General features: G+C 37.3%; 1 protein-coding gene across 7 annotated transcripts in view; it reads right to left on the bottom strand.

The window, feature by feature from the left end:
• Positions 1 to 432: 432 nt before the first annotated feature.
• Positions 433 to 12193, bottom strand: part of LOC117374103 (MYND-type zinc finger-containing chromatin reader ZMYND8-like) — a 22936-nt gene continuing 11175 nt past the window's right edge. For 3 of the 7 annotated variants that reach the window (XM_055222967.1, XM_055222968.1, XM_033970262.2), the window contains 17 exons: positions 11599 to 11820; positions 10993 to 11115; positions 10808 to 10900; positions 10630 to 10717; positions 10494 to 10549; positions 10330 to 10407; positions 10131 to 10246; positions 9148 to 9617; positions 8617 to 8736; positions 8384 to 8536; positions 7176 to 7649; positions 5203 to 5598; positions 4505 to 4629; positions 4046 to 4126; positions 3886 to 3964; positions 3012 to 3251; positions 433 to 2188 (listed from right to left, as the gene is read on the bottom strand). In XM_055222967.1, the coding sequence (XP_055078942.1) occupies positions 2016 to 2188; positions 3012 to 3251; positions 3886 to 3964; positions 4046 to 4126; positions 4505 to 4629; positions 5203 to 5598; positions 7176 to 7649; positions 8384 to 8536; positions 8617 to 8736; positions 9148 to 9617; positions 10131 to 10246; positions 10330 to 10407; positions 10494 to 10549; positions 10630 to 10717; positions 10808 to 10900; positions 10993 to 11115; positions 11599 to 11820 (3087 nt within the window). In that variant the 3' untranslated portion in view covers positions 433 to 2015. The remainder of the gene's footprint in view (positions 2189 to 3011; positions 3252 to 3885; positions 3965 to 4045; positions 4127 to 4504; positions 4630 to 5202; positions 5599 to 7175; positions 7650 to 8383; positions 8537 to 8616; positions 8737 to 9147; positions 9618 to 10130; positions 10247 to 10329; positions 10408 to 10493; positions 10550 to 10629; positions 10718 to 10807; positions 10901 to 10992; positions 11116 to 11598; positions 11821 to 12193) is intronic. The other 4 variants (XM_033970264.2, XM_055222970.1, XM_033970261.2 and 1 more) reach the window with 3 other exon arrangements.

The raw sequence follows: 12193 nt of genomic DNA, 5'->3' as shown, positions 1-12193 counted from the left end.
GGAGTCTGGCATAGCAAACGTATCGAAATAAATTATAACATACCTTGTTTTTGTTACAAATTTCCGTCGTTGATAATTTTGCAACGCAGGCTAGCTAGCGCCATCCTCCATTTTCACTAACCCTCGTTCACAGTGAGATCTCGCGATAGTGTCTCACGAGAATTCCATGCAGGTTTGCAGAGGTTGCAGGCTGCAGTGGCTGTGGGTTGACCCAAGGAAGAATAATTTCCTCCTCTCATTGGAAAATAGCATCTTCTACTTACTTGTTTAGAGTAATTTACAGATTAGCCAAGTAAATATGCTAAAAAACTATATAAGCACGTAAGCTTTCTTTTGGCGTGTCAATATGGGTCAAATACATTTTTTTGTGGTCATTTAAAATTAGTTGAATAAATATTGTGGACCTTGTATTCCTTGTACTAGTATTATGGACAACTATTATTTTATACACAAATCCATTTATTTTATGTACAATATGTAAACAATAACATAAACCATATAAAACAGACATGCTCACAAATCAATGTACAACCAAACTGCAACCTCTAGCACAGGCAGACTTTGAATGAGCTGAGGAGAGAGCGCTGCAGACATTCATAAGAAGTCTTTTACTTGTTCTCAAATAAATTTTAGACATGTAGAAATATGATATAATTGAACATACTATAAAACATACACTATAAATATTGTTTGTATTTTCTTACAAATATGTACAGTTTACATTTTAATTATTTTTAATAATCACACATATTTTCTGTATACTTGTAATCTGGAACTACAATACAAAACTGGTAAATGCAATGAAGGTTGAAAACAGTGTTAAACCCAAATATACCCAAACACTGCTTAAAACCATCGTGTGAAATTGCATAACTTAAGAATGAAATGGCACCATGATAGAGAACTGCTTAAAGTGCATATGACAGGTTAAAGTACTTTTCCAATAAAACATAGTTAACATAATGACAATTAATATTTTACTTTTAGAAATTGCCTAGTTTTGTCTATTTTTAAATCCTGCTGAAGTTTATTATTTTACTTCCTGGTTGGACATGGGTAGCAGTTGTGACATACATAAAAGTAGGTTAAGGTCATACATTTTTTAAATGAAGGTTTAAACTGTCAAAAAAGTGCCTATTTTGTGTGTAAATTGTCCCTGCATTTTGGTTGTAATTTTCTGGGTTGATGACATAGGCAGAGGTATTCGGTTTTCAAACTCTTCAATACTTCCTGTATTTTTGTACTTTTCTTCTCAACTTTTTTTCCAATTAACTGATGAAAACTGTGATAAATACTTACCACGGGTTCTATTCCACCAAACCAAGCAATAATTAGAAAAACATGAAAACCTGTCATACGCACTTAAAGTCGCTAATTTAACCCAAATTGTGTAAATTGACAAGATAATATAAACATAGTACTTGAGAAATGCACTATATTTTCAGCTTTAGATTCAACAAAACATGTTCATACAGTCCTGTTTTTGAAAGAAAGTATTTTAGCGCCACCACAAACTAAACAGACTCACGGTTTGGACAAATTACTTCCACAGAGATTTCACTTGACTTAAAGACACTGCCTAAGATCAAATGTCCAATCACAAAATTGAAAGGAATGGAAAAACAGTTGATTTGTCACAGAAGTGCAGGGTGCAAGTGTTGACTACAGTTCCAACACCTGTGTTCCACCACAAAAAAAGCTATATAGCACAAGTTAAAATGACTTAAATATTAAATTGAGTGTTTTTGATTACTTCATTTTTATTAGTTAGTAGGCTTAAATTATTTAACTGGTTTCAATATTATTTGTTTAATACTTGTTTCATGCAGAGCAGAATGTTTGCCCCTGAAATCCAAAGCTTGGTGGTTTGATTGATCTAGTCCTGATAACTAATAAATCTAAACTAGTCAAAATAACTCAAATCAAAATACATTTTCTGAATTCAAGTCATTTAAACTCATGTGATAGTCTATTTTTGCAGTGTTTATTTCAGTCAGTTCCAGAAGGACGATGCATTAGGTCACTGTTACACTGGCACCTTCTTTGTTTTTGTCCACACACGAAGGAGAGACGCTCTTCTCTGTCACCGCTCCAGGGGCCAGTGTTTGAGCAGCCGGAGACAGTCCTGAAGATTTAAGGGAAGGGTCTGAACTGGTCTCTCCCTCCGGCTCTTGCTGTGACGCTGTGGCTGGAAAGACAAAGATAAAATATATCTGACATGCCTTTTTCATATATGTCTGTGTAATCCCTCAGTCGTCCAGGTATGAATCACAATAAAAGAAGAATTCAAATCTATCAACTGGACAAAAAGTTGTTGAGGTTGACGTTTTGCTGTGATGAGCATACTTTTTCATGTATATAGTATTAAATCTACTATGCATTATAAATAGGGATGGGCAATACATTGGTTCCAATAACAGTATTGGTAATATTGGAGGGTTTTATTGGCCCAATGAAAATTTTGCTTCTGATTCCAGTTTTTTTCTAAGCTACCCCAGCCTCTGTGTGCCCATGTGTCTTTCCAAGTTTCTCTTCAAATAATTTTAATGTGCCAGATACAAATAATTTCATATGCGAGATAAATACATGTTCATATTTTGGATTTTATTACTATTATTATTATTATTATTATTATTATTATTAATTTATTTTTTTACAAAAGGTGAAAAGTTAATTTGTGAACTTTACTATAACTTAACATACATTTGTGGGCCTTGTTAAGGATTTAAAAACTTCATATCAGTATTGGCAAATAATGTTTTTTTCCCCGATACAGGGATAGTGAGTTACAATTGTTTTATTTTATTGGTTATTCAAACAGAAAATAGTATACCATTGGAATGTAAACTATAGAGATAATAGAGTGATAAGATAATGGCCTGCCTTGTTTTATTACCTTACAAATCTAATCACATAGTTACTTGTGAAAAAAACAGTGGACCTCTCAAAAAAGAAATTGCTGACCGTGGCTATAATGAGGATGTATTTCTTATAATTTATCAGCTATTTACCTGACTGTGTGCAGGACTTCATGTGCTCGGGCCAGTGCGCCTGCTGACAGGGGTAGTCGCAGTAGCTTGTGTTCCAGCAGCAGTAGAAAATGGCCTCCTTCCTGCAGTTGGCGCACCACTGTTTCTTTTTGGTCTCGTCCACGGCCTGCTGTTTCTCTACCTCCATCTGCTTCTTCACCTCTGCCACCAAACGGTCCCTCTCCTGCTCCAGACTCTGCCTCATCTCCGCCATGGTTAGCTCTACAATAAAGGCAAAGACAAATATTTGAATTACAGACTAGAGATATACATTTAAAAAGTGAATAAAGAAGCATGTGTTTCCTGTGGATTTTTATTGTGACTACAAGCGATCCTTATTTTTTCACTGTATCTCACAATTTGGTTTAATTTAATTTTAAACAGAACTTAGCATTACAGTAGACAGAAGGGAAGCAGCAGAAAAGTATGAATTGCCATCCCAAAATATACTATAGCATGTCCATGTGGGTTTATAGTCCTGTTACTGTCGACCAATCACAGCCACCTGTCAAGCCATTTTCATAATTTCAGTTACAACTCTCCTCCACCTGCAGCATCAGAAAAAACAGCCACTGCAGGTTCCCTTTCAAGTGTGATGTTAAATTAGGACCTGTGTCATAGCAACAAATAATAATTCAAAATGGCAAAAAAGTTTTGATAACAAAAGAATGTCCATGGAGAAGTTATGTGACAGAAACCCATGATCTTCCATTACAAATCAATCATTCTCTCCTTTTAAATCGTTGCATTGCAGACTACTTAATGCTAAGCATCAAAGCTTATTCATTCAACAAACTCCACTCATTCGTCTGTACAAGTTTTCCTGTGAGAATATAACCAAACAATGATCCCCTACCTAAGTTGTGTTTCATTTCTGCTAACTCCTGCTGATGTAACCACTGAAGCTTCTCAATTTCTATCCGTAATCGGCGAATCTGCAAAATAAAAAATAAAAAACATGAATACACGGCATAGAAACTGTGAAATAAATAAAAGATGTATTGTACAAAAGTCACCTCAGCAATTGTGTTTCCGGATGTGCTTTTTGAGAGATCATTGTATATTTCAGTCATTGTTCCTTTGATTGTGTCCATTATCTGTAATCACAACCAAGACCACACAAATTGTTATAAACTTTAACTTGAACACATATTAAGAAATTTGTTGTAGAGTGGACCAACGGAAAAGATGTATTATTATAATTATGTACTTGTCACAACTTTAAAAAGACTCTTAACCACTTAACCAATGTAGACATGCTGATTGCATTAAGAGTAGAAAATACAGAAGAATCAAAGCACTCTTTTATAAATTTAAAATGCCTTGACAAAGAGACCTGAGTGCCAACATGTTTCAGCCTACAGCCCTGTTAAAGGGTAGTCTGAATAATAAATAATAACTGTTCTATCTTCAGTTTATAGTAATTTATTTTGGTCACAACATTAGACATTACAGAACTCAGTATTGCGACGCACCTTGTTAGTATACTTTGCTATGTCGGCCGCTACATCAGCTGACACCGTTGGGATCTGCACATCTCCAGACACGTAGGAAGAACTGCTGGTGGAGAGTGCATTTTGAGGTGTGTCTTTCTGTTGCCCTGTACAAAAATAAATATATTTATTAAAACAATATTCCATTTTTTTAATATCATAACTATTATATTATTATAGCCATTATTATGAGACATACGGGAATACTGTGGGTATCAGGTAGGGCCATGTATTGTAGAAATGCTTGTGTTGTTTAAGTAAGTGTTAAGTAAAAAGAATCACTTGTGTCTGCACTGAAATGAAGCCAAGTAGTTTGAAGTCCCTCTGCTTTTAACTAGGGGTGGACACTATATCAGTGCTATTTTTTCTTAATTTATAGATACTGGTATAGATTGGTGTATGAATGTTTAACTATCTGAGATCTTAAATACATATTTGAGACTTCTTGGCTTATTTTACTGCTGCAGCTTTTGTACTTTTTTGTACTTCTGTTGCAACACCGACATTTTCCATCGCAGGAAAAATAAACATAAGCAATCCAAGTCTCTCTCTGTGTGCGTGTTTGAACAGGAGTCTATAATTAATAACATTATCAAGTCCATGAAAATATTACCAGACTTTTGATATTGCAATACATCACCATTTTGCATATTTTATTCCAACCTTAGACTACACCATACCTTTGACAGCTTGTCTGGTCTGATAGCGAGTGCTGGAGGTGGAGTTTTGCTGCAGATGCTGTGGACTGCGTGTTTGAACAGATTGTACTGTTGACGTCTCTCCGTGCTGTTGCTGCTTTTGAACTTTCTGAGTGTGATATTTTTGGGTCTGAAGCTTTGATGGGGTCCACACTACGGCAGGTTGTTGTGTCGGTTGTGGAGCAGTGTCTTTGGGCAGCAGAGGGCGCTGTTTCTTTGGGGGTGCTGGAGAGGGTGAGGAGACAGGAGCAGGAGGAGGGGTGCTGGTTGTATTGTTGGTGGTTGTGGAGGAGTGGTTTGGTGCAGAGGCTGTAGCCAGGTTTAGGGCGGCTGTGAGCACAGGCTGCAATGAGTCCTTTTGACTGGAGGCCGATGAAGCTGAAAGAAAGAAAAAAAGAATGCATTTTACAATCAATATTGTCTAAATAATAGTGAGGAGAATCACAATATGTAATAGTAAGGTTGCAATCTAGTCCCTTTAAAATCAGATGTAAGTTGTCCCAGCAGACCAACTGCATACTGATTTGAATGGGACAGAATTAGGGGAGAATGTGAATCGCTTTTCATTTGGTTCAAGGGTGTCTGTATACTAACTGTGTCTCTATTTTTAGAAGCTTCAATATCTGATTAAAATACTCATTCAGTGAACAGCAAAAGAAAAAGTTTGGGATTTTTCTTTTTAACATCATTGGCTGCGGTTACATGCACACCAAAATCTGACTATTATCTGATTTCTGGACCATTAAAATGGTTAAAATGACATGCCAACTGCAAGATCTGATGTTCGTAATCAGAGAGATCAGAAAGAATGCAGATGTCTATTTTCTTGTCCACCAGTTTACGGACAGATCAATCTCCACAGTTCAAAATGCACCAAACAGGAATGAGAATGCGAAATACATCCAGATTTACAAAGTAAATACACTCTGCATGTACTTTATTTTCATCAGCTTACTTATAATCGATATTTTTACTGTTGTTGCTTTGATAGCTGGGTTCAGTAGAGTGTTGACTATCACTTTATGGCACACAGTGATGTGAAAACTTTATAGGACTTGTTCACGCAACAGTTTAATCCCTAATTACCCTTGTGGTGGAGAAAAAATGCATGTAAACTGATGTGGCATAAGCTAAATACCGATCTCATTTAACACAGTAGTAACCTACACTCCTGCTTTTGAATCAATTGTTATTTTGGTCTTAAATGGGGACTCTGGGTCTCTGCGCATGCTCTTCTTGAACTCCACAGGGCTCACAACCATGAAGAGATAATGAAACGCATCCAGTGATTAAAGGTCTGTGCCCTTTTTCCGAGATGATTCAGTAGCGTAGTGGCGCTGCATGATGTGGAATCAGCCCGTAGTCTCACAGTTAGTGAAAGTATATATGGGACTAAATTTTTCTCCCTTTAAAACAGAGTGCTTGTCATACAAAATAAGTATGACAACATTGACGCATAAAGATTTTAAAAAGAAATTTACGGCCTAGCACATCTCGGGTATGTTAGTGTCATATGAACCATGTCACATTCTGAGGACTTTAGGGACCAGCCTTCTGCTGGTGTCCAGAGTCAGGACTAAACATGGAGAATCAGTGTTTCAGTTTTATGCAGCTAAAACCTGGAACAACCTTCCTGAAGATGTGAGACAGACCTGTACTTTGAGAATGTTTAAATCCAGGCTCAAAACTGTTCTGTTTAGCTGTGCATATGACTGAAAGGTTTTTATTCTGCACTCTTCTGTTATCATGTAAATTTTATGATGATTATTTGTGATTATTTATGTTTTGATTTGTGTGATTTTAATGTCTTTATTATTCTGTAAAGCACTTTGAATTGCTTTGTGTACAAATTGTGCTATACAAAAAAAAATACCTTGCCTTGATTGAACAGTAAAAAAGAACCTTCAGCATGTTAATTATGTCTATTAATTAATAAAAATTGATAGTAGTCCTACCTTCAGATTTTGCTGTGGCTTCTTTCTTGGCTGCTCCTGGATCTCTTCTCGCCCTTTTCGAGTCCCGTCCTCCATGTTCTTCTCCTAAATCAATCACCAGCTCCCGCTCCGAGTCTGAGTCCTGATCTGCTGCTTTTGATGACGTCCTCCCCTCCTCTGGCACCCGGGCCTTTTCCAGTGGAGACTGTGGGACCTTGGTTTTGTCCTGGGTGTCTGAATTGCTAACGCTAACACTTGGCTTATCTTCAGTGATAGTTTTGTCGCCCGTGCCTGCTTCAGCCTCCTTACTGTCCCCCGTCTCTGTGGTGGTTTTGGGCCTTTTTCGGTCGGGTTTGTCCTTGTGTTGTGTGGAGCTCTTTGGCTTGTGCTCATCATCACTTAAGTACTCACTGTCACTGGAATCAGATTTGTCTGAATCCTCAGAATCGCTGTGATCCACGTCTTTGTACACATCTTCAGAGATCTCATCAATACCTAAAAACAGACAAAAACCAAGTAAAATAAATTATCAGTTACTAAAAAGCAGTACTCCTCTGTATCACAAAAACCTCATCCAACAAAATGATATCAAAGAAATGGACTTTGCATAATAACATAATACTCTACATATCTACTGTTTATTACACATGTGCCTACACTGAATGTCATTATTGTACTGGCTACACTGTGGTTATTTATGAGTGTTGTTGAATGAGGTCTTGCACTTTTGTGCTGTACTTTTTCCAATTCAGTTTCTTTCTGTGACAGTAAATATTAAAAGGTACACTTTTTGGAGATGGCACATCACCTACATGATTCCATGAAAATAGGAGGTAAAAATCATAGTCTAGGGAGAGAGATAAGTTTTATGACATACTGTGGAAGAGTATAGACAGCAATAACAATATGGAACAACATTTCCGTGGAAACAACCAGGAAGAGGCCAGGCCAAATATGAGTCAGGTTTGTGAAGAAGCAAACTCGCTCAGGGTTAAGATGCCTGTTTTTCAGTACAATAAACACAACCAAAAAGAAAAAAGTTGGTTTTAGTCTAGTAACTAAAAAGTTAAATACTGTGGCTTTAAATCTGAATCCAAATAATCCATTAAATAAACATACAAATGAATGAGATGCAGAAAATGGTTTAAGTTGAGATGTTTTGTTGATGTCTTTGCTGAGATGTTTATCCAGACAGAGATGTAATAACTGTTGTATTGTATTCATTGTACCTAGTTGTGCCTTGCAGCTTTCAATAGTCTTGTCCAGGCTCCTCAGAGGTCGTTTGGGGGTTGCCGGGGCGACTGTTGCCCCCTGCTGTTGTTGCTGCTGCTGTTGAACAGTTTCACTTAGCTCTTTCAGGTCCATCTCAGCCTTTACACGATCTAAAAAATATTACATTAAACATTAAATACAGTAAACCTAATGTTATATGTAAATTATGAATCATTCTCAAATTACTGACCGAGATTGAGATTGAGAATGCCCCCTGTGCCTGCTGTCCGCTCTTGTTTTGGTACTAAGCTCGGTTTTGGACTTCCTGTTGTGCTTCCCGCAGTACCCATCTTTCCTGACATAGGTGAAGCTGTAAACGGCACAAAACAAAAAGCATTGCAATATACAATTAATAACTTTGTTCTATGGTTCTCACAATTGTAGATCTGTAGTTAAATTTTACCAATTCTATTCACATATGCCCTCCTTTGGATTAGTTCTCATTAAAACCTACTATAGAATGACCCTTATTTGGAAAAAGTGCATCACATGAAGTTCTCAAAATAGCCTCAAGATATTTAAAGACACATTTAAGCACAGTTCTGAAGGACTGACAACTGATTACATTGTCAAAATACTCAAAGGATTTTTTTCTTTCATTTTTTGGCAAAAATCATACACAAACATATTTTTTAATCTTATGTTATGCACATGCATTTTATTTATATTTGATGTATGACAGGTTTGTTAAGTTGCATCTATTTCTAAACTGATCATTCACCTGTACAGTCCATAGACTCCTCCCCGGTGCTGTAGTGGAATGCTGGGTTCCTGATGGCCTTTTCCGTGTCCTGCTCTCCATCTGACCCCGTGTGCACAGAGGAGTTAGTGCTCATGGGAGACCGCGGCATATCCGTCATGGACACCCTCCTCCCCATCCCACTAGAACTCTTACTAAGCACCATTTTAGGAGACGCCGTAGTGTCGAAGTTTAACCGAAGTTTTTCAGGTTTCTCAATTTTAACCGTCCCTCCACTTGGGTTATTGGGGTCTAGCAGCATCTGTAGTTGGTTGTTGGGGGTGTAAGGAGTTCTGAAAGGTGCATAATTGAAAACCCCAAATTTCTTGCGAATGTTTTCCACGTAAACCTCCATCTCCTGCATGGCGCTGTTGAAAATGCTCTTTGTCTTCTTCACAGAAAATGGGATTTCTTTAGACATTAGATAGCAGTTGTTGATTGGAACCCAAGCTCTACAATAAAAAGACAACAAAAGATGTTCAATCAAATACTTGTAGCTTAAGCTGGGGCAGGTCAGAGTTCTATGGTGGAATTTATTTTTTAACTGTCAGATTGAAGATTTGTTGATCTGGTTTATGCTCAAAATCTCTGTAGTTATTAGATTTAACCACATGAAACAAAACTGACACAAAGTCTTCTCAGTCACCATCAATAAACAAAAGTGAAATTATGTTTTCCCAATAGCTTCAGAAACTGGTCCATTATTCAACCACAAAGATGGGATTTTTGCCAGTTGAAATTACAAAAAGCCATAAGGTTAATATGGCAACCTCGTGGAGCTAATCTAAACATAATTGGAATTTTTTATATATTTTTTTAAATCGGTCAATTTCCCATAGAGTTATACAGGCCGTTGTCCTCCATCTAAAATAATGACATAATCACATTCTACAAAATGAACACAACCTCTTAAAAGTCTAATTTTGGTTAAGGAAAAATACAATACGCCCCTATAATTTCTTTACCTGTCATGTTGTCCAAAGAATCGAGCATCAACCTGACCGTCCTTTTCCCGAAGTGCTTTTGCTGGCCAGAAGGGGAAACCTTTTAACTTTGCCCAGACCAAAGGGTGAGGCTGACTCTGAATAATGTACAATAGAGATACAAACATTAAACTATTATAAATGTGAATGTTCAAATGATTAAATTAGATGATTAACTTACACATGGCTCACAAAACCAGTTTTCTCTTTTCTGACATGAAGACAAGTAACATTCTGGACACACTTCAATCTCATTCATCTGAAAAAGATATTTAAAAATAAAAATATAACTTATTATTCTTTTAGAAAAAATGAAGATAACACAAGCACTGGACATTACTATACCTCATGTTCACAGATCTTTACTATAACCTTTGCAGTTGCTGTTAATTTATGATTCGCTGGAATATGGAAAAAATGTAAATCAAACATCTCTCATAAGGAAAAAGCAGCATGCCAAATGTATTCATCAGGGACTTACCTCCATTATAAATAATGCAGTTGTGTAATATCCATTTCATATCTGCAAGAAAAGCTTCTGTGCAGCCATACATTTTCTTTTTTATATTCTGAAAAAGATCCAAAACAAAAGATAGATCATTTGAATTATTAATGTTGTAACAGTATGTACAAATGTTCTAAACAGTTGAATATTTTACCTTTTCTAAGGTGCACAGGTCCATTGGGTGGAAGATGTACTCTGCATAATCTGGATGTTGTTCCAGAGATACAGGTTTGTGAAAAGGCTCAGTCTGCACCAACAAAAACAGTGGAGTTGAATATTGGCTTATATTTATTTTATGACAATAGTGCATAATTTTAAATGAATGCTGGCAAAACTAACCCCAGGCTGTTTAATCTTCTGGAGTGCAAATTTCAGCAAATAGGAGAGTTGGTCTATGTTCAACATTGTCATTGCTTTGCTCTGCGTTTCAATGCATTCAGCAACCGTTATTTTCTGCAACGCATATTTTAGCAAAAAGAAAAATATGTTAAATGAATAAACAGTGTTGTTGAACACTTATTTTCTGGCAGATCAATCACAGGCTTTGTTAGAAGTTATTAAAGGTGCACTATGAAACTTTTCTGATGAATGTTCTGCCACCTGTTAGTCTTAATGGAGAAGCTATTGCTTTATCTGGAATGTTTCATATTAAGACATATCCACCTTGCATTTACCGTATTAAGTGTTTTTATTGTCTTAAAAACATGCATGTGAGTGGTATCACCTCTCCACAGATCTAACCTCTAACTTGGCCCTGTGGTGTCTTCTGCTCGTATGTCATACTATGGAACATTTCAGGCATCTCCCTAGAGAGAAGTGAACACTCCACCAAGAAAGCTCCACAGCACACCTTTAATCATTTGGCCAATCATCAGTGGTATCTATGATTAATCTAACAGGCAGGCGCTGCAGTCTGACACAGGACATGCACACGCAGAGAGATACCTCACATTCGGGGCAAAACCAGTCGCCCTCGGGCTCGGCAGGCAGTTTGAGGCACTTGGCGTGGTACACCCTGGGGCAGAGCTCACAGCAGAGCACCTGGCCCTCGCGGTGGCACAGCCAGCAGTAGAAGTCGTTCCTGCCGTCCTGCGGTACAACATCAACAGGGTCTGTGGTGAGTGCTGGCTGCTTCATATAGTAAAAGGGACCATGTCTTAGCTCTGACTGAAATGCAGGCAAGAGAAAAAGGGGGGAGGTTTCAAAAACACGCCAACACAAAAGGTGCAGTGCAACAAAAACAAAGCAGTGTGAAGTGGGACAGGCAGGGGGAGCGCAGAGGGGTCACTGTGTCCACTGTCCATTTCACTTACCACCTGCAAAAGGCCACAGAGACACAAGTAAAACTCATCAAATAGGTGTGTGTCAAATGTATGCAATTATGTAAGTGTCTGACTAATGTTACTGTTCATGTGATGTTTAATATGAAGTTTACCTCTATTAAAAGAGAATAAATAAACAAGACCAGAGTCTATAGTGGATGTGGAGAGGTTTTGTTGGTTTAGTAAGGCACATCTTTTCTTAATTCTGCCCCATGATT

The sequence above is a fragment of the Periophthalmus magnuspinnatus genome, chromosome 7 (genome assembly GCF_009829125.3).
Source record: "Periophthalmus magnuspinnatus isolate fPerMag1 chromosome 7, fPerMag1.2.pri, whole genome shotgun sequence".
Lineage (NCBI taxonomy): Eukaryota > Metazoa > Chordata > Actinopteri > Gobiiformes > Gobiidae > Periophthalmus > Periophthalmus magnuspinnatus.
This window is presented reverse-complemented; position numbering and strand designations above follow the sequence as displayed.